The sequence below is a fragment of the Petromyzon marinus genome, chromosome 47 (genome assembly GCF_048934315.1).
Source record: "Petromyzon marinus isolate PM22_M1 ecotype Great Lakes invasive population chromosome 47, UKy_Petmar_22M1.pri1.0, whole genome shotgun sequence".
Classification (NCBI taxonomy): Eukaryota; Metazoa; Chordata; class Hyperoartia; order Petromyzontiformes; family Petromyzontidae; genus Petromyzon; species Petromyzon marinus.
Window position 1 is genome coordinate 3,480,300 of NC_133713.1, and position 22,532 is coordinate 3,502,831.

General features: G+C 51.0%; 1 protein-coding gene across 1 annotated transcript; it reads left to right on the forward strand.

Moving 5' to 3' along the window:
* Window positions 1-9,783: 9,783 nt before the first annotated feature.
* ADPRHL1 (ADP-ribosylhydrolase like 1) lies at window positions 9,784-22,381 on the forward strand. The gene is made up of 7 exons (XM_032945094.2): window positions 9,784-10,147; window positions 13,839-14,003; window positions 14,467-14,592; window positions 14,709-14,849; window positions 15,436-15,563; window positions 19,865-19,997; window positions 21,274-22,381. Exons 1-7 carry the CDS (start codon window positions 9,934-9,936, stop codon window positions 21,441-21,443), a joined length of 1,077 nt encoding a protein of 358 aa, XP_032800985.1. The 5' UTR covers window positions 9,784-9,933; the 3' UTR covers window positions 21,444-22,381.
* The last annotated feature ends 151 nt before the right edge of the window (window positions 22,382-22,532 follow it).

Sequence of the window (22,532 nt, forward strand, 5' to 3'; positions counted from 1 at the left end):
CCTGCGTGACGTCACTCCGCATGAGGCCCACCCCCCTCATTAATATTCATGAGTGGGTGGATTTTTGCACTAACGCAGAGGAAGGTCGAGCTGAATTCAATAATTTATTACGCAAAGTCGCTTCAAATATGACGTTTCTTTACAGAAAGTGACGATCAAAAATAAATATACACAGCACAGTGCTACATCCGTGCGTGACGTCACTGCAAGTGGAAATTCACACGAACGCACAAGAAGGTCGCGCATTCCACATGCCGCACCTCTCCACTCATGAATAATCAGGAGCTGAACAGTTTATTGAATATTCCAGATTTACTGCAATATACACCCGTCCTTGGACGGGCAAAAAAGCCAGTGCCGGTATAGTTACCCAATCAATACAGCCTACCCGAGTTACCAAGACTTTGTTTGGAGTGTCCTGCTACACTGGGATGTTTGACCAAGTCCATTAATGACCAATTTGGCTTCACGTGGGAGGAAAAACACCAAACAAATGGGAGAAACAAAATCCTGCCATCTCCTGGCCACATCACAGCCCCCATGCATACAACACACGGCAAGCCTCGATGGTCACCCATTCAAGTAAGAGCCAGGCTTGCGCTTGCTTAGCTTGTGAGATCTGATGAGATTTGGTGGATAACCTACGAGGATCATGGCTTAGCGCACTGCACTACGAAACCCAGCGACCCGAGTCCCAATCTTCACAGCCAAGACCTAGCGGAGAGTAATATAGGAAGTAGTCCTTGGTGTCACCTTCACCAATCGACACTGACCGGCATGGTGAAGTATGGTCAAACAATCCCTACGACCGACACAACGTGGGGAGCCCTTCATGCACGAGTGGAGCGACAAATTGCCGGACGATATTGCTATCAAACTATGTGTGCGCACGCAAAACATTGGGCACGTGGCCCTGACACTCCTACAACACTGGCACAGCGACATCACCGAGCTAAATCAGAACCCCGGCATTTCTGGGCCAACGCTGCTGGGCTCGCGGAGGCCCCAGACTGCACGGCAGCACTCGTGACGGACAGCCCCCTCCACTCGAGATAGCTCCTTCACAAACACCTCCGCCCAGGCTGGGGGCCCGCGTGTGTCGGGGGACGAGACGTCCGACACCCCTTGTGCGCCGCGGGGGGGGTCACGGGGAGGTGGAGAAGGGGACTGGTGATCGCTCTCTCCACCTGTTGACCGATTATAATTGGCATGGGCAGGGTAGACGCTCTGAGAAACACAAACCATGCCTCCGTCTCGCTGTGTCCTCTCCCTGTCGGCCTTGTTGGGGAGACTGCCCCCCCCCGCCTCCCCGTTCTCCTGTGACCCCCCCCCCGTTCTCCGACTCTCCCCCCCCTCGCGGCTGCCCCTCGTGACATGATTTAAATGTCTATACTAACCACTTTACAAATACACCGCTGTGCCCTTCTCGTACCCGCCAACCACGAGCCGCGCAGTGGCGAGAGTGCCCACGTGGGCAGAATGCACGGGACGCCACAACACGTGGGCTCACAAGTCCACGTGCATGGCGAACGCGCGGGCAGAACACACGCTCGTGCGCAAAACAAGAAACCACAGCGCGCAGGCTCACCACACCCCGCACCCCTGTCCGTACTCGCAGAGACAACACGACACGGTTTAATGTCTACTGGCGATTTATTCTCTGTTTAATTAGGAGTTAGTCTACCCGTGTTAGTGTGGACCAGCAGGGCAGATCGAACCTATCTCTCTACGGTCTAATACTCCAGTAAGCTGTCCTCTCTCTACTCACTCTCTCTATTAGAATTTCCCCCTTTGCCTTACCTCTCCTCTTCGTACTTACGATCCGACCTCGTGGTATTGGAAGTCGCGGAAAGACGATGCTGCATGTGGCTTTTGCTGGGAGCTGGATCTGGCTGCCCTGCGACCCGTCTCACGGACGTTCGAGTAGCAGGGGACGATCACACCTCGGCCCCTTACTCCACAAGACCCCAGGCAAAAGAGAGAGAGCGTTACATCTTCAGGGGCTGGTCAACGTGCTCTTCGGCTACGCCAAGCTCGCCATATACAGGGCGAGGAAGGTGGCCCTGGAGGGGCAACGTCCAGCCAGCAGCATGGGCATCTTCCGCGCTCTGGTCGGAGCCAGGGTGTGTGGGCCGGAGTTCCGCCACGCGCGGCTGACCCACGCCGTGCCGGCCTTCAAGGAGCAGTGGGCGCTGGAGGAGGCCGCGTGCTCGGTGACAGATGATGAAGAGCTCTGTGCATGCAGATCTAAGCTACCCGTCGGAGGCCGTTTGACTGTGGGAAGGGCTGCGTGCAGGTGCAGCACTTGTCGTAGTTATAAAGAAAAGAGAGCGAGAGAGTGAGCGAGAGAGAGAGAGAGCGAAATGGAGTAGGAAGAGAGGGGGCAGAGAGATAGGGGGGGCAGAGAGGGGGGTAGAGAGAGAGGAGGGGCAGAGAGGGGGGTAGAGAGAGAGGGAAGGGGTAAGGAGAGCAAAAAAAAAAGAAAAAAATATTTTGTTGGGTCTTTCATTTAAAAGGGGGGGGGGGGGTTACATAAAGCAAAGCATAAAAAAACCGAAATGATGAACGGAGCAAAGTGCCGACTACACCGAGCATCTTCTTGTTTCCTCTGATCGTAAAAAGAGAGAGAGAGCTTCCCAATGTCATCCCTTTTTATGCTCCTACTTCAAAGCCCACGCGCCGCCGATCTCATCCAATCAGGAGCCTCCTCTCCGACGCCCCGCCCCCCCATTGTTTAGCTAAGTGCACCTCCGCCGCATCATCGGGATCAACCTGTGCCGCCCCGCCCCCCACCTGCCTGCTGGTCCGCGTGTGCCCTTGGCTGTTTCCTCACTGCGGTTCTCAGTGAGTTCGCCGTGCAACTTTAAGTCAATCCACGGCGCCGCAGTGCCGTTCGCCCTGGCCCTGAGAAACCGTGGAGCACCCCCACGAGGGGGGCCCTCGGGTGAAAGCTCAGGGGCAGGTGACCCCCCCCCCCCCCACAAGGCCCTACGTGAGTGCACGTGTGCGTGTGATCACGTGGAGGGTGGTGGGCGAAACGTCGTGACGGCAGCCTGCTGGCTTCTCTGTCGCAGCAGCCCCGTTGCAGGCACGGCTCCCACGGAGCGGCTTCGTTGTCGTGGCCCCGCAGCCTCTAGAGTCTAGAGTCTATCCCGTCTTTCTCACAATCCCTTGACGTCTCCACGTCGGTCTCGGGGTCCGTCATTGTTTTCTCGGCTCTCTCAATCTGCGCGTCTCTCTGCTTTGTATCCGTCTGTCTCTCTGTCGCTGGGTCCCGCCCTCCCCATCTACAATGGGGACTGTCCTCGTTTCTCTGGGTCCCCTTTATGCATCTCCGTCTGCTGTACCCAAGACATTCACTCTGCGTCCACGTGGCGCTTCCCGCGGACAAAACGTTACCAAGTCAAGCTGGGGCCAGCGTAATGCCCTGGGCATCTGTGCCCCACATTTGCACCGAATTCGACTGACACGGGGCACCGCCTCTGTGAGAGTAACACTGCACCCCACGGCCCGGGGGAGGCCAAGGAGAGTGGCGGTCAGGGGGACAGGGGATAATTTTCTTCTGTTGCTACAGCTGCTCGTTGGGCACGCGCGCCATGACCACCGCGTGCTGGTCAACGGAACCGATTTCAGCCGTAGGCTGCCCACGTGTTTAACCATTTTACACAAACAAACACACACACGCCGACTTTCTCAACGTTTCTATGCAGCTGTACGGCAAGCTTTGAAAATGAGTGGGGTTGACAAGTATGCCACTGTGTTTACATCTTCTGCTGACAGTGAATGATGAACTTGGGGAGGGGGGGGGGGGGGTGTGGACTCGGGGCAGCATGAAGTCATCCAGGAGCCTGCACCAAAACTAAAACTAACACCACCAACACTAACCCCACCAACACTAACCCTACCAACACTAACCCTACCAACACTAACCCTACCAACACTAAACACTAACCCCACCAACACTAACCCCACCAACACTAACCCCACCAAAACTAACCCCACCAACACTAACCCCACCAACACTAACCCCACCAACACTAACCTCACCAACACTAACCCTACCAACACTAACCCCACTAACACTCACCCCACTAAAACGAACCACACCAACACTAACCCCACTAACATTAACCCCACCAAAACTAACCCCACTAACACTAACCCCACCAACACTAACCCCACCAACACTAACCCCACCAACACTAACCTCACCAACACTAACCCCACTAACACCAACCCCACCAACACTAACCCCACCAACACTAACCCCACCAACACTAACCCCACTAACACTAACCCCACCAAAACTAACCCCACTAACACTAACCCCACCAACACTAACCCCACCAACACTAACCCCACCAACACTAACCCAACCAACACTAACCCCACCAAAACTAACCGCACTAACACTAACCCCACCAACACTAACCCCACCAACACTAACCCCACCAACACTAACCCCACCAACACTAACCCCACCAAAACTAACCCTACCAACACAAACCCCACCAACACTAACCCCACCAAAACTAACCCCACCAAAACTCACCCCACCAAAACTAACCCCACCAACACTAACCCCACCAAAACTAACCCCACCAAAACTAACCCCACCAACACTAACCCCACCAAAACGAACCCCACCAACACTAACCCCACCAACACTAACCCCACCAACACTAACCCCACCAACACTAACCCCACTAAAACTAACCCCACCAACACTAACCCCACCAACACTAACCCCACCAATACTAACCCCACTAACACTAACCCCACCAAAACTAACCCCACCAACACTAACCCCACCAACACTAACCCCACCAACACTAACCCCACCAAAACCAACCCCACCAAAACTAACCCCACTAACACTAACCCCACCAACACTAACCCCACCAACACTAACCCCACCAACACTAACCCCACCAATACTAACCCTACTAACACTAACCCCACCAAAACTAACCCCACCAACACTAACCCCACCAACACTAACCCCACCAACACTAACCCCACCAAAACCAACCCCACCAAAACTAACCCCACTAACACTCACCCCACCAACACTAACCCCACCAATACTAACCCCACCAACACTAACCCCACCAACACTAACCCCACCAACACTAACCCCACCAAAACTAACCCCACCAAAACTAACCCCACCAACACTAACCCCACCAAAACTAACCCCATCAACACTAACCCCACCAAAACTAACCCCACCAATACTAACCCCACCAAAAGTAACCCCACCAAAACTCACCCCACCAACACTAACCCCACCATCACTAACCCCACCAAAACTAACCCCAACAAAACTAACCCCACCAAAACTAACCCCATCAACACTAACCCCACTAACACTAACCCCACTAACACTAACCCCATCAACACTAACCCCACTAACACTAACCCCACCAATACTAACCCCACTAAAACTAACCCCACTAAAACTAACCCCACTAATACTAACCCCACTAACACTAACCCCACGAATACTAACCCCACGAACACTAACCCCATCAACACTAACCCCACTAACACTAACCCCAATAACACTCACCCCACCAACACTAACCCCACTAACACCAACCCCACCAACACTAACCCCACCAACACTAACCCCACCAACACTAACCCCACTAACACTAATCCCACGAATACTAACCCCACGAACACTAACCCCACCAACACTAACCCCACTAACACTAACCCCACTAATACTAACCCCACTAAAACTAACCCCACTAAAACTAACCCCACTGAAACTAACCCCACCAACACTAACCCCACTAACACTAACCCCACGAATACTAACCCCACGAACACTAACCCCATCAACACTAACCCCACTAACACTAACCCCACTAACACTCACCCCACCAACACTAACCCACTAACACTAACCCCACCAACACTAACCCCACCAACACTAACCCCACCAACACTAACCCCACTAAAACTAACCCCACTAAAACTAACCCCACTAAAACTAACCCACTAACACTAACCCCACTAACACTAATCCCACCAACACTAACCCCACCAAAACTAAAACTAACACCACCAACACTAACCCCACCAACACTAACCCCACCAACACTAACTCCACTAACACTAACCCCACGAATACTAACCCCACGAACACTAACCCCATCAACACTAACCCCACTAACACTAACCCCACTAACACTAACCCCACCAACACTAACCCCACCAACACTAACCCCACCAACACTAACCCCACTAAAACTAACCTCACTAAAACTAACCCCACTAAAACTAACCCACTAACACTAACCCCACTAACACTAATCCACCAACACTAACACTAACCCCACTAAAACTAACCCCACTAAAACTAACCCCACTAACATTAACTCCACCAACACTAACCCCACTAACACTCACCCCACTAAAACTAACCCCATCAAAACTAACCCCACCAACACTAACCCCACTAACACTAACCCCACCAACACTAACCCCACCAACACTAACCCCACTAAAACTAACCCCACTAAAACTAACCCCACTAAAACTAACCCCACTAACACTAACCCCACTAACACTAATCCCACCAACACTAACCCCACCAATGCTAACCCCACTAAAACTAACCCCACTAAAACTAACCCCACTAAAACTAACCCCACTAACATTAACCCCACCAACACTAACCCCACTAACACTAACCCCACTAAAACTAACCCCACTAACATTAACCCCACCAACACTAACCCCACTAACACTAACCCCACTAAAACTAACCCCACTAACACTAACCCTACCAACACTAACCCCACCAACACTAACCCCACCAACACTAACCCCACCAACACTAACCCCACTAAAACTAACCCCACCAACACTAACCCCACCAACACTAACCCCACCAATACTAACCCCACTAACACTAACCCCACCAAAACTAACCCCACCAACACTAACCCCACCAACACTAACCCCACCAACACTAACCCCACCAAAACCAACCCCACCAAAACTAACCCCACTAACACTAACCCCACCAACACTAACCCCACCAACACTAACCCCACCAACACTAACCCCACCAATACTAACCCTACTAACACTAACCCCACCAAAACTAACCCCACCAACACTAACCCCACCAACACTAACCCCACCAACACTAACCCCACCAAAACCAACCCCACCAAAACTAACCCCACTAACACTCACCCCACCAACACTAACCCCACCAATACTAACCCCACCAACACTAACCCCACCAACACTAACCCCACCAACACTAACCCCACCAAAACTAACCCCACCAAAACTAACCCCACCAACACTAACCCCACCAAAACTAACCCCATCAACACTAACCCCACCAAAACTAACCCCACCAATACTAACCCCACCAAAAGTAACCCCACCAAAACTCACCCCACCAACACTAACCCCACCATCACTAACCCCACCAAAACTAACCCCAACAAAACTAACCCCACCAAAACTAACCCCATCAACACTAACCCCACTAACACTAACCCCACTAACACTAACCCCATCAACACTAACCCCACTAACACTAACCCCACCAATACTAACCCCACTAAAACTAACCCCACTAAAACTAACCCCACTAATACTAACCCCACTAACACTAACCCCACGAATACTAACCCCACGAACACTAACCCCATCAACACTAACCCCACTAACACTAACCCCAATAACACTCACCCCACCAACACTAACCCCACTAACACCAACCCCACCAACACTAACCCCACCAACACTAACCCCACCAACACTAACCCCACTAACACTAATCCCACGAATACTAACCCCACGAACACTAACCCCACCAACACTAACCCCACTAACACTAACCCCACTAATACTAACCCCACTAAAACTAACCCCACTAAAACTAACCCCACTGAAACTAACCCCACCAACACTAACCCCACTAACACTAACCCCACGAATACTAACCCCACGAACACTAACCCCATCAACACTAACCCCACTAACACTAACCCCACTAACACTCACCCCACCAACACTAACCCACTAACACTAACCCCACCAACACTAACCCCACCAACACTAACCCCACCAACACTAACCCCACTAAAACTAACCCCACTAAAACTAACCCCACTAAAACTAACCCACTAACACTAACCCCACTAACACTAATCCCACCAACACTAACCCCACCAAAACTAAAACTAACACCACCAACACTAACCCCACCAACACTAACCCCACCAACACTAACTCCACTAACACTAACCCCACGAATACTAACCCCACGAACACTAACCCCATCAACACTAACCCCACTAACACTAACCCCACTAACACTAACCCCACCAACACTAACCCCACCAACACTAACCCCACCAACACTAACCCCACTAAAACTAACCTCACTAAAACTAACCCCACTAAAACTAACCCACTAACACTAACCCCACTAACACTAATCCACCAACACTAACCCCACCAATACTAACACTAACCCCACTAAAACTAACCCCACTAAAACTAACCCCACTAACATTAACTCCACCAACACTAACCCCACTAACACTCACCCCACTAAAACTAACCCCATCAAAACTAACCCCACCAACACTAACCCCACTAACACTAACCCCACCAACACTAACCCCACCAACACTAACCCCACTAAAACTAACCCCACTAAAACTAACCCCACTAACACTAACCCCACTAACACTAATCCCACCAACACTAACCCCACCAATGCTAACCCCACTAAAACTAACCCCACTAAAACTAACCCCACTAAAACTAACCCCACTAACATTAACCCCACCAACACTAACCCCACTAACACTAACCCCACTAAAACTAACCCCACTAACATTAACCCCACCAACACTAACCCCACTAACACTAACCCCACTAAAACTAACCCCACTAACACTAACCCTACCAACACTAACCCCACTATCATTAACCCCACCAACACTAACCCTACCAACACTAACCCCACTAAAACTAACCCCACTAACACTAACTCTACCAACACTAACCCCACTAACACGAACCCCACCAAAACTAACCCCACCAAAACTAACCCCACCAAAACTAACCCCACTAACACTAACCCCACCACAACTAACCCCACCAAAACTAACCCCACTAACACTAACCCCACCACAACTAACCCTACCAAAACTAACCCCACCAAAACTAACCCCACCAAAACTAACCCCACCAAAACTAACCCCACTAAAACTAACCCCACCAAAACTTACCCCACCAAAACTAACCCCACCAAAACTAACCCCACCAAAACTAACCCCACTAACACTAACCCCACCAACACTGACCCCACCAACACTAACCCCACCAAAACTAACCCCACCAGAACTAACCCTACCAACACTAACCCCACCAAAACTAACCCCACCAAAACTAACCCCCCACCGGGACAAGGGTGGGTCGGGGGGGGGCGAGTATCCATACCGGGCCCCTTCCGAGTGAGCGAGCGAGTGAGAGTGGTGGCGAGAGACGCACACAACACTGAGGACGTTTGTCAGAATGTAATTAAAGCCGCCCTGATGAGTGCCACCCTGATCCCCACCCACCCCACCCGCTCCGCTCCCCAATTGCGCGGCTATTTTAATCCGGCTCCGCTCCGCTCTACGCCCTGCCTTGTGAACGCGCGGAGCAGGCGTCCCTCCCACGCCGCTCCACCCCCACCCCCCCTTGTCTTCCGAGCCTTCACGAGAGTCTCCCGATAAGGGATGCACCGCCTGCTCCTGGCAAACCCCTGGAGCACGTCGTCGTCTCGGCAGCACGTCCAGACGCAGCCTCCCTCCGTCCGTTCCTCCTGCGCGTGCGACTCGCTCTCGGCCCTTTCACCCCGCGTCCTCGCCCTGCTCGGCTCCTCCACCCGACCCCGGCTCCATGGAGCGCTACCAGGCGGCGATGGTGCTGGGAGGCGTGGGCGACGCGCTCGGCTACCGCAAGTTCTCGTGGGAGCACTCGCTGTCGGGAGACGAGATCCAGCGGGAGCTGCTCGAGCTGGGCGGCCTCTCTGCGCTTGTGCTCACGCCCGAATCGTGGCCCGTGAGCGACGACACCGTGATGCACATGGCCACGGCTAAAGCGCTCATCTCGTGTGAGTGGCACCGCGCTGCTGCTGATGCTGGTGGTGGTTGCGATGGTGCTGGTGCGGTTTGCCAGTGGTGGTTTTGGCGGCGGCGGCGGCGGTTGTGGCGGTTGTTGTGGCGGTGGGTTAGGGGGTCATCATGATGTGCACCAGGTTGTTTACATTTCCTTTGCACTTTATTCTAAATGAAATCCGTTCCGCCTAAAACTGTGGTTTCTCTAATAAGGCTGCCTGACGCAAAACATTCGTTAAGGAGTTTACCGTGAAAATGGCCACACAGGTTTATCTGCTTTAATAATTCCACCTTTAAAACCTTACATTTTAAGTCACGCAGCCAGACAGTGTTTGCACCAAGCGGGGTAAACCCACAATCCCAGAGGAAAATGAGGGTTTAACCACAGGCAGGTGCCTGGATTCAGACCCAGGATCACAGTGGTGCCACCTAAGGAATAAGACCTCTTAAGTTACCTGGACAATTTTGAGGAATTTTTTTATCAAAGGGGCCTTAATTTTGCAAGCAAGAGTGACCAATTTACTCATCTGCCAAGGACTGGGCAGGGCTGCATGAATTCCCTCACAATAGAACGGTTCAAGTAACCGTAGCAGCAGCAGCAGCAACAAAATCAACAGCAGTCGGAAAGTATGCAAGGGTGTGTCTGACCGCGCGTGGCAGAGTGCCTTGCTCACTACGTATCCGCACGTATTTAAGTTACCCCGCGTGGCACTGTGACAATTTTTCCATCTTCCCCGTACTTTACAAACGGCTTATCCATTTTTTTTGTTCCAATTTTTTTTGTTCCAATTTTTTTTGTTCATTGCCGGTTAAAAGTTCTCACGGTTGCGCGCTTTCATCGGAGTGGCGGATAGATTGTGGCTGCGGACGTTGCAGTCCGCGCCCGCCTCGAAACATCGAGACCATTGTGTCTCGACACGCAATCGCGTGTCCGTACACTCAACTTCCTGCGTGCAACATTCAGAAGGGCAAGCTGTGCACGAGCATGGGACCTCGTCTGAACTCCCACGAGTTAGGAAACACGGGCGAGTGTCCCCTAACCGTATGCCCCTGCAGGGACACGTCGCGAAACGCCAAGAGTAAGACGTGACCTTCAGGCGGAGATGAACTCGACTTCCCCTTGCGATACACCTTTGGGCACGCGCTTTGTTTATCATAATAACCGCACTTTGTCGGGGGCAGTGGGCGGTGCATAAAAATGCAATGTTGTGCTGTACTTCTACGCTTCCCCGTCTGTTCTCTCCGCCTTCACCGAGCCGCCACTGACCAGCGTGGGTGTGAGGTATGGTTAAATTATCTCCACGACCCTGTCGCGGCACGGGGGGGGGGGAGCCTTCATCCAGCAGTGGATTTAGAAAAGGGCTGGGCTTGTCACAGAGCCTGAAGAAAACTCTACATGCAACGTAACTGGTGTTGGCCAAACATCCTGATAATAATACAAACAATACAATAAAACCTTGGATTGCGAGTTACGTGGTCTGCGAGTGTTTTGCAAGACGAGCAATTTTTTTAAAATAAATATTAATTTGATAAACGAGCGAGGGTCTTGCAATACGAGTAGTACGTATACGTCTGCCGAGCGTCACGTGATCACAACTGATATACGAGTGCTTTGGATTACAAACACGTTTCCGGAACCAATTACGCTCGCAATCCAAGGTTTTACTGCAACTGCAAATGACTCAATTGGCATCACACACTTAGCATGCACCTTCCTGCAGAAGACTCAGCGGTCTTGCGACTCGGTGAGGCTTTTGTGAGTGAACGAGTGGAATAAGAAGAATAATAATAATGCCCGAGAATCTCGTGACCCTATAGAGGGCACTCGCTGGCCGTAAACACTCACGGAACTCTCAGACAAAGTAAACAGAAAGGCAAAATAAGAACGCGAGATGCGCAGAGCGGGCGGCGATGTGGCCCCCCCCCACGTGCACAATCCGTCTCGATCGTCGTCGTCGCCATCCGCGAGGCGGCAACGACGCCGACGGTTTACGCAACCGGGAGAACGGAAGGGCGATTGGGTAAATGGGTCGGAAAAATTACGGTGAGTGTTACAGCGGTCAGTCAACGGCAGAGGAGTAAAGGAAGGTCGTCATTATGGACCCTTGAGAGGAGAGGGAGGGAATCAACAGCGTGGGCAAATGGGGAGAAGGGAATTCCAGACCGGAGTTCAAGTTTCAAGTTGATATTGTTTCACCAGCCGAGAACTCGAGAGACGAGGATAGATTGCAAGAGTGACTCGGGTCACCAAAACAATAATGACAAAAGCAAAAGAAGACACACACACACACACAAAAAAAACCCCAAATGCAATTAATGAAACAAAATAGAAATCAGGAAAAAACAACTGCGGTAGGAGAATAGATCGGGAACATCGCGCAATGCAATGTTGCATAGAATACATTGACATTACATCAAATGGGCGGCAGAGGAGGAGGAGGAGTAATCCTCCCAAAGTTCGGAGGTTGATTTTTGGCTGCACCCAGAGGCTCAGGCTGCCTGAGCGAAGCGTGCGGACAGAGGAGAAGAGAGAAGAGAGAAGCCTCTCCAGAACAAGATCCTATTTTAAAAAAAAACTATTTCTAAGTATGACAGGGATGGAATGGTGGCACATTGGTTAGTGCACTGCGTTATGAAACCCGACGATCGAGTTCCAGTCCCGATCAGGGCTAAGTGACCGGTCCTGCCCCCCACTGAACGAACCCAAACTATCCCCACAGCACACACAGCTTGGGGTAGAGACCTTCACCATCATAGCCGGCGATGAACACTTGTGAACAAGCGACTTTTTCGCGTGGGGCATGTTGACACGGTGGGCAGCTGAAGAGAAACAGCGGGTGGAGACAGGCGAGTTTCACCCAGCAGGAATCTGTCGCGGGGTTTCCGGCTGCCCGGGGCGATGGCTCGCGATTTTAAAGGGCACCCGCCCGAGACTCGCTCACGGGAGCCGATATTTCTGGAGCTGCCCCGTGCCGCTCGGGAAGGCCTTGAGTAGCTGATGAGATTCCCTCTCCCGTGTCAGCGCCTTCCCTGCCACCCCCCCCCCCACCCCACCTCGACACCCATTCCCCTAATTTTGCCGTAATGTGAGCATCGTTACCGTTAGCCCAGCGCCACCGTGGACGGGTTCGCAATCTTGGCTCGCCGATTGTAACGCATCGCGCTGGAAAGAGTGAGGCGCGTTCAAGAGAGACAGGTGTGAGTGCTGTGTAGTGGAGCAGAGAAGGATCTAGAAACTTCCCAAGGGGCAGTGGTGGGGGGGGGGGCGACCTGAATTTGTGGGGGCGGCGACCTGCAAGATTTTTAAATAGGCCCCAAATAGCGGAGTACTGAGTGGGGTGGAGTTGCAACTGGTATGACCGTGGTTCGCCCAAGTGGTTGTGGTCGAGTGATGCGATGGACTGTTGTCGACTACGGTTGAATGACACGATTGACTGTGGTTAAGTGACGTGGTTGACCGCGGTTGACCAACGCGGTCGACCGCGGTTGACCAACGTGGTTGACCAACGTGGTTGACCGCGGTTGACCAACGCGGTTGACCAACGTGGTTGACCAACGCGGTCGACCGCGGTTGACCAACGCGGTTGACCAACGTGGTTGACCGTGGTTGACCAACACGGTTGACCAACGTGGTTGACCAACGCGGTCAACCGTGGCCGAGCGTGACCGTGGTGCCCGCGTGCGCAGCGTACCACTCGCTGGGGGAGCTCTTCCAGGAGATGTCGCGCCAGTACGTGGCGGGGGCCGACAGGATCCTCGACCGCTGCCCGGACCCGGCCACCATCGAGGGCTGCTCGTTCCTCCGCCCCAAAAACCCGCAGCTTGCCTGGCACATCCCCTTCAACGAGAAAGGTTAGCGCAGCTGCAGGACCGCCAAGTGGACGGCGCTCGCAGGGCCCACGGCACGGGCTCGCCTCTTTCCCACTGCGCAAACCGAGCTGCGCCAGGGCCGTGCAGAGCAGGCCCTGGGGCGGCTCAGCAGGCGCCACACTGGTTTTTCCACTGCCGAAGGCGAGCCGTACCGCTGACGTCACACACGATGAACGAGTTGACGTGTAGGTGACGGACGCTGCGGCGCTGTGCCCTCAAAGAGTATCGACCGACATTACACGCTCCGACCCTGTCATAGGCTCGCCCCTGGCCCTATTTGGCCCCGAGCCAGAACAAGGAATCACTTGGCTTCTGGCTCAGCTTGGCAAAATGGCCAACCGTCCACGCCGTGACGTGCCCCACACTGGCTCGGCTCGGATGTGCCAGCGGGAAAAAAGGGTTCCCGCGTAAACGCCCACCGGTGTCGCCACGCGCGCGTGTCCAGGCACGGGCTTCGGAGCGGCCACCAAGGCCATGTGCATCGGCCTTCGCTTCCCGCGCCCCGAGCAGGAGGAGACTCTGGTGGAGGTCAGCATCGAGTGCGGCCGCATGACCCACAACCACCCCACGGGTAAAGGCACCTGTCCGACACGGCCGAGCGGCGGCGCAGTTTTCCGCCTGTCGCCAAAGTTCGCGGTGCGAGCCCAGCGCGCGTCCCGGCGCTCGTGCGTGCGTGCGCGCGTGCAGGATTCCTGGGCTCGCTGTGCACGGCGCTCTTCGCCTCGTACGCCGTGCAAGGGAAGCCGCTGGCGCGCTGGGGGCGCGACATGCTTGCCACCGTGCCGCTGGCGGAGGAGTACTGCCGCAGGAAGGTGCGCCACATGTCAGGTAAAGTGCCGGCGAGCGGGGTGTTGCGTCGCCACCAACGCCGGCGTGCCCGTGGTGCCCATGAATGCTTATGGTCGAGATGAATGACGTGCGCAGGAACGTGGGCATGCACGAGGATTTGTCAATGCACTGCTGGACGAGGGCTTTCTCACGCCGTGCGGCTTGTGGGGGTGATTTGACCGTACGTCACTACGCTGGTCAGCCCTGCTGTGTACATCACGCAAGACCAAACATGCAGTGCTTGTGATATGAATATTTCCGAATGAAAGTGCATGGGAAAAAAAAACACACAGCTCCTGTATTTAAAATAATTTGATGATTATTTAGAATGTAAGTAAATCATATGCGTGAGTGGCTAGCGCACGGGGGTGCAAGCGGCTAACGGTGGTGAGCAATATCTGAAACCGTTCCGGGACCTCTTTACCTACCTGCGCTAAGCAACCCCAACAACGGCGAACACTGCGGTTGTGTGATGGGCGGGCGGGGGGGGGCTTTATCCAGCAGTGGATTGACATCGGGCTGTAAGTGTTCACGTGCGTTTCTCGTTGTCGTTCGTTCGGGCGAACCGGCGCTGCTGGCGCTGCAGAGTACCACGAGAACTGGTTCTACTTTGAGACCAAGTGGCTATCGTACCTGGAGGAGCGCGGCATCGCCGCGGAGGGGGAGGACTCGCCGCATTTCCCCAGCAACTACGACACGCACGCTCGCGACCAGGTACCACGTGGCCGAGAATCAAACACCGATGGCACCGCCGGGTGTGGCACCGGCAGAACTCAGCACCGGTGCCAATGCGCCCAGAGACAGTGCCGCTCTCACGCCACCGACATTGGCCGTGGGAGCGCTGTGTGTCGACCGCTCTGTCGCCATTCCGCCCTGCGAATACACACAAAAACACACAAATACACACAAATACACACAAATACACACAAATACACACAAATACACACAAATGCACACAAATGCACACAAATACACACAAATACACACAAATACACACAAATACACACAAATGCACACAAATACACACAAATACACACAAATACACACAAATACACACAAATACACACAAATGCACGCGCGCGCGCGCGCCGGGTAACCCGACCCCAGGTGACCTCTCGCTGTCACCGTGCCTCCTCTGTTTTGTAACACATCTGTGGGGGTGTTGACGCTGCCAGCCGATGCCCCCAGGGCCAGACGAAATGTGGCCCCTACCCTCTCCGTCACATGAGCGATGATCAATAATAATAATAATGGTGGCATTGTGACAAGTTTTTATTCAACAACGATGTAGGGCATCGCGTTCGCCGCAGCTCTCTGAATTGCAGCGAATTATAATTGTCATTTACGTACGAATATATTTCACCTGGAAACTCCCTTGGGATGGAACCTCGTTTGTATTTGTACACCTCCAGTCAACCTGCACGGTTGACTGGAGTGCATCAATTTCATCACCATTGTTTTAATGGCAGCAAACTGTGGACCAGTTTCAACATTCGGTGTCTCATCAGCGGTCAGGCTTGTTTCAACCAAATGACATGACGCAAAATAGTTAAAAGAATACAACATCAACGAGGACACGATTACATCACTTTCACACATCTGTCCCTTCAACATGACGAGCGATTCGGTTGCACACAACCAGGTTGCGCGCGACCTGGTTGCCCGTGACCTGGTTGCCCGTGACCTGGTTGCCCGTGACCTGGTTGCCCGCGACCTGGTTGCCCGCGACCAGGTCACGCACAACCGTTCCCTCAGGTGTGGATCCCACTTTACTGAGGGGCAACTTGGGACTTGCAAATTAAATTTGGCAGGAGGGAAAAAAAACACACGTTACAGAATACACATGAACACTTAACAAAACACACATGTAAACACGTGTTACAAAACACAAACATTAACACACGTTACAAAGCACACATGAACACGCGTTACAAAGCACACACGAACACGCGTTACAAAGCACACATGAACACGCGTTATAAAACACACATGAACACGCGTTACAAAAGACACATGAACACACGTTACAAAGCACACATGGACACACGTTACAAAACACACATGAACACGCGTTACGAAACACACATGAACACGCGTTACAAAACACACATGAACACGCGTTACAAAACACACATGAACACGCGTTACAAAGCACACATGGACACACGTTACAAAACACACATGAACACGCGTTATAAAACACACATGAACACGCGTTACAAAACACACATGAACACGCGTTACAAAACACACATGAACACGCGTTACAAAACACACATGAACACGCGTTATAAAACACACATGAACACTCGTTACAAAACACACATGAACACGCGTTACAAAACACACATGAACACACGTTACAAAACACACATGAACACACGTTACAAAACACACATGAACACACGTTACAAAACACACATGAACACGCGTTACAAAACACACATGAACACGCGTTACAAAACACACGTGAATACACGTTACAAACCACACATGAACACACGTCACAAAACACACATGAACACACGTTACAAAACACGCGTGAATACACGTTACAAAATACACATGAACACACGTCACAAAACACACATGAACACACGTTACAAAACACACATGAACACGCGTTACAAAACACACGTGAATACACGTTACAAACCACACATGAACACACGTCACAAAACACACATGAACACACGTTACAAAACACAGGTGAATACACGTTACAAAACACACATGAACACACGTCACAAAACACACATGAACACACGTCACAAAACACACATGAACACGCGTTACAAAACACACATGAACACGCGTTACAAAACACACATGAACACGCGTTACAAAACACACATGAACACACGTCACAAAACACACATGAACACACGTTACAAAACACACATGAACACGCGTTACAAAACACACATGAACACACGTTACAAAACACACATGGACACACGTTACAAAACACACATGAACACACGTTACAAAACACACATGAACACACGTTACAAAACACACATGAACACGCGTTACAAAAACACATGAACACACGTTACAAAACACTCATGAACAGACGTCACAAAACACACATGAACACGCGTCACAAAACACACATGAACACGCGTTACAAAACACACATGAACACACGTCACAAAACACACATGAACACACATCACAAAACACACATGAACACGCGTTACAAAACACACATGAACACGCGTTACAAAAACACATGAACACACGTTACAAAACACTCATGAACACACGTCACAAAACACACATTAACACACGTTACAAAACAGCATATGTTATAAAGGGGCCCTAAATAAAAAAAATCAAACACAAATGTTTAACTTGCACAGTAATTGTATATATTTTTTATTTGCTATACAGTCGGATAATACGAGAAATCGCTAACCTTAAATACCCGGTCGTTCATAAAACTTGAAGGCAGTATAGTACTATAGTAGTAGAGCAAGTCCAGAATCACTGAACCGGAATTGATAGCTTGAAAGCATTTAGCACGGGGCCCTTGAAAGTGCGGGGCTCGTAGCTACGACACGTGTAGTAACTACTACAACACGTGTAGCTACTACATATGTAGCTACTACATGTGTAGTAGCTGCTACATGTGTAGCTGCTACACTTGTAGTAGCTACATATGTAGTAGCTGCTACACGTGTAGTAGCTACTACAACACGTGTAGCTACTACATATGTAGCCACTACATGTGTAGTAACTGCTACATGTGTAGCTGCTACACGTGTAGTAGCTACTACAACACGTGTAGCTACTACATATGTAGCTACACGTGTAGCTACATAGCTACTACTTATGTAGCTACTTTTGCAACTACGATAATCCGGCATTTGACCCTTGACCTGGGAATGTCGCAGTATAAGTGTATTATAATTGTCTCTCGCTGCTATGTGAAGTCTATAAACATCCCCCCCCCCACCCCCTAGACAGATCCCGACCGTTTCACGGCCACGTGTTCGTGAACCGACCCCCCCCCTCCCCAACTCGACAAACGCTGCGTGTTCTGAGCGCTTTCGTTCCCTTCACGGCCACGGAGCCACCCTTCGAGGTGCCCAAGATCACAGTCGTTGCAGTGTTTTCACTTTTGAGTGAACTTCCCGCTAAAGTGTCGAAGCACCGCAGCGCTTGCCGTCATCATTGTTATACGGCAGTGGCGACCGGCACGTGTCTGGGACGTGTCCGTCCGTCTCACCCAGCCCAGCCAGCCAGCCCAGCCCAGCCAGCCCAGCCAGCCAGCCAGCCAGCAAAACTTTGTTTCGTCTAATATCGAGACCGGGTCTCTCGTCACCTTTCTCTTTTGCCTTCTCCGCTTTGTGCCGTAAACATCACAATGTGTACGGAACGTTATAAAGTGTATTGTTTGTATAAAACAGTGGCCTTGGGCATGTACACATTTGCTACAAGGCACGATAGCCAACAGCGCACAGCTGCCAACCCGCACGGTTTAGCCAGTAGTATTCTTGTACAGGGTAATTGAGTTTTCAAGTCCATACGGCGTACAGCCGTTTCAACACTGGCCAAACAAAATGTCTCTATTTGTTTGTGTTTCTCCCTTGTGATGGGACTTTGTAGGATGAACGTTGAGATTTATAAGGGCCACTGGGTGACCAATAAGGTCTGAATTGGTGTGTAATAATTGTAGGGCACTGATTAGGGGTTGACAGCTGTAGCAGTGGTCGAGACTAAGGACGGAGTGGCCAGCCAAGGGAGGGAGCTCGCATGCAAGGGAATATCAATCAAACATCAAACAGATCGAATCAATAGAACATCAAACAGATCGAATCGATAGAACATCAAACAGATCGAATCGATAGAACATCAAACAGATCGGTTACTTTGTGAGAAGGACCTTCTCCATGGAGCATGTGAAGCTCCTTCATAGCAAGCGAGTCATAAAGCCATTGGTGGTGGCGGGAAGGCCTCTGCGAGACGTTGTTGTTGTTGATGTTCTTGTTGTTGTTGTTGGTGAGCAGGCCTACAAGCAGTGGAGCTCGGAGGGCCGCGGGGGCCGGCGGGGCCACGACGCGCCAATGATCGCCTACGATGCCCTCATGGCCGCGGGGCCAAGCTGGGCCAAGCTCTGTGACCACGCCATGTTCCACGGCGGTGAGACAGCACACAGCAACAACAACAACAACATACTCTTTGGTTCTATTCGGTAAAGTCACGTAGGTTAAAAATAAAATAACAAAAATCACGACGTTTCGGCCACAACACAAGTGGCCTTCATCAGGTGAAGGGACCGTGCTGTCATGAGGACAGCGTTGGAGTGAAAACAGCCAAGTCCAGGTCGCGTCCTTTAAGCTGTGTGGGAGGAAGCAAAACGCCCGATGAAGGCCACTTGTGTTGTAGCCGAAACGTCGTGATTTATTTTATTTTATTTTTTACCTACGTGACTTTACCGAATAGAACCAAAGAGTATGGATCCTTGCAGTCACGAAAGCTTCAATTCTAGAAACAACAACAACACTCAATTAATTATAACTATTATATTATTATACTTATTATAATAGTGTCATTCTAAATATTATTATAATTATTATAAATATTATACTTATAAATATTATTAGAACAATACATCAATATTAGCAATTATTTTATTATTAATATAATTATAATAAATAATTACATATTTACAATATTGTCAATATTATTTGAAATATTATAATTATTATAGTGTAGTGTATAGTGTAGTGTATATTAGTGCATTGTCTCCATAGAGCCCAATGTGTTCACTTACCGACCATTCCCCCTGTTGACGACAGGCCGTTGTAGGTAGAGTAAATATTAAATAATGCATTGATTAACCACGTTTATTTTTAAATTATGTGTATATGTTTTTAGTATACTTATGTATTAATATCCATTGTTTAAATATTATAAAGTAAGTTTTTTTTGGTGAAAAGGGGTAACTTTCGATCCTAAAGGAACGAATTTCCTCGACTCGCTTAACGACCAAATCACTTGACGACCGGTGTCGTGGAACCGACGTCCGTCGTCAAGAGCGGATTCTTCTGTATAAGAGGGATGTGTACATCGTAGCGTCGCCACCCCAGCACCAGGCTAAGAGAGAGAGATTACGCAATTACATTTTAATAAAGCGGTAAGGTGCTCAAGGTATCCCTATAAACGCTGAAATGAGTAATGTGACCTATCAGTGGCACAGTGTGGTTTGGAAGGGGTCTGGTTCCATAAATGATTTGGGCCCTCATTTCCTCCATCAACATTACCCAACTCCTAAATCTGTGACCCGTGCGGGCCCTGGCCCGTCCACTCAAAAGCCACGCCGCTCACACTTAATTGAAGCCAAAATGACCCGAAATTTGAGAGGCGAATCTTGAACAAGAGACGAGACTGCAACGCAGCCCGTGTCCCCGCGCAGGCTTCAACAGCAGCACGGGCGCCGTGGCGGGCTGTCTCTTCGGGCTGCTGTACGGGATGTCGGGCACCCCGAAAGGCCACTACGAGCAGCTCGAGTTCCGCGCCGAGCTGGAAGATCTGGGCGCGAAGCTTCACGCCAAGAGCCTCAGCAAGGACGGCGACCCGCAGTAGCGGGGCCACCGTCGTTGTGGTGGTGCTTTGGGCCCAAGGGTCTGCTCCCACCTCCTGTCCCAACTTATAGTGGGCCCTCACGTCCAGATTCACAGGGGGAGGACGCCTGAGCTGGCATGGATATGGCAGGGCAAGAGCGGGGTATATGTCATGTAAGTTGAAGCCTTATGCCAAACTCAATGACGTGACTACATTATCAGCTCAAGGGGTGCGGCAATCGGTCAGGTGGGGCCTCAATACTGTTGACAACTTACCCCATGGTGAGTGTCAAGGGGGCCCCAACTCGTAAGCTTTGGCCACCAGTGGCGGGTGAGGCAAGGCACCCCCCTCCCTCCACGCCAGTAACGCAACTGCCCTAACCTCTACACGTCATGCGTGTTTGAGAACCCACATGAAAGCTTTGTTACCTGTAGCCACGCTAGGGGGCAGACTTTCCCGCACGATGCAATAAAGAGAAACACGTGAATTGCATGGCAATCAAAAACAATGCTTTTTGATTCTCGAAGCGGGAATTTCACGAAATTTGACAAAATCACACCCAAGCGATTTGACGTTTTGTACAGTCGCAGGTAATCGGAGTGGCACCAGCAGCTCGAAACATTGGAGAACCCAGCTTAATCGCGGGCGGACAATAACTCGTACTTGGATCCAGGATCCCAGCAGTGTTGGCTCAGTGTCCCTGAAGCCGAAGCCACCCTCCTGGCCGAGTGTGCACCGATACTTGGCTTCAGTGGCAGTTCAGGTTGGTTTTTGGCCAAATAATTGGATTGAATACAACATATGCTCCTGTGCCGTCCGCCAACCAACACAATCTTGTGTGAAAATACGATGCGTCCACGAGTGTCTCACATGCTCTAATAGTGCATAAACTGTAACCATGTTTTTAATTGCGAGTGTATTATGCAAAGTGCTTTATAATAAAATTTGAATTCACTTAATTATTTTGATTCTTGCGTATTATGCAATGCGTCCCAGTGGATGTTAGAAAATTGTCTCAATGTGTAAGAATATTGTGAGCCTATATTCTCCAGCCAACTATCGGTTTTCGACGGACAGATTATCAGGGTTGTGGATTGACGCAGCCTAACA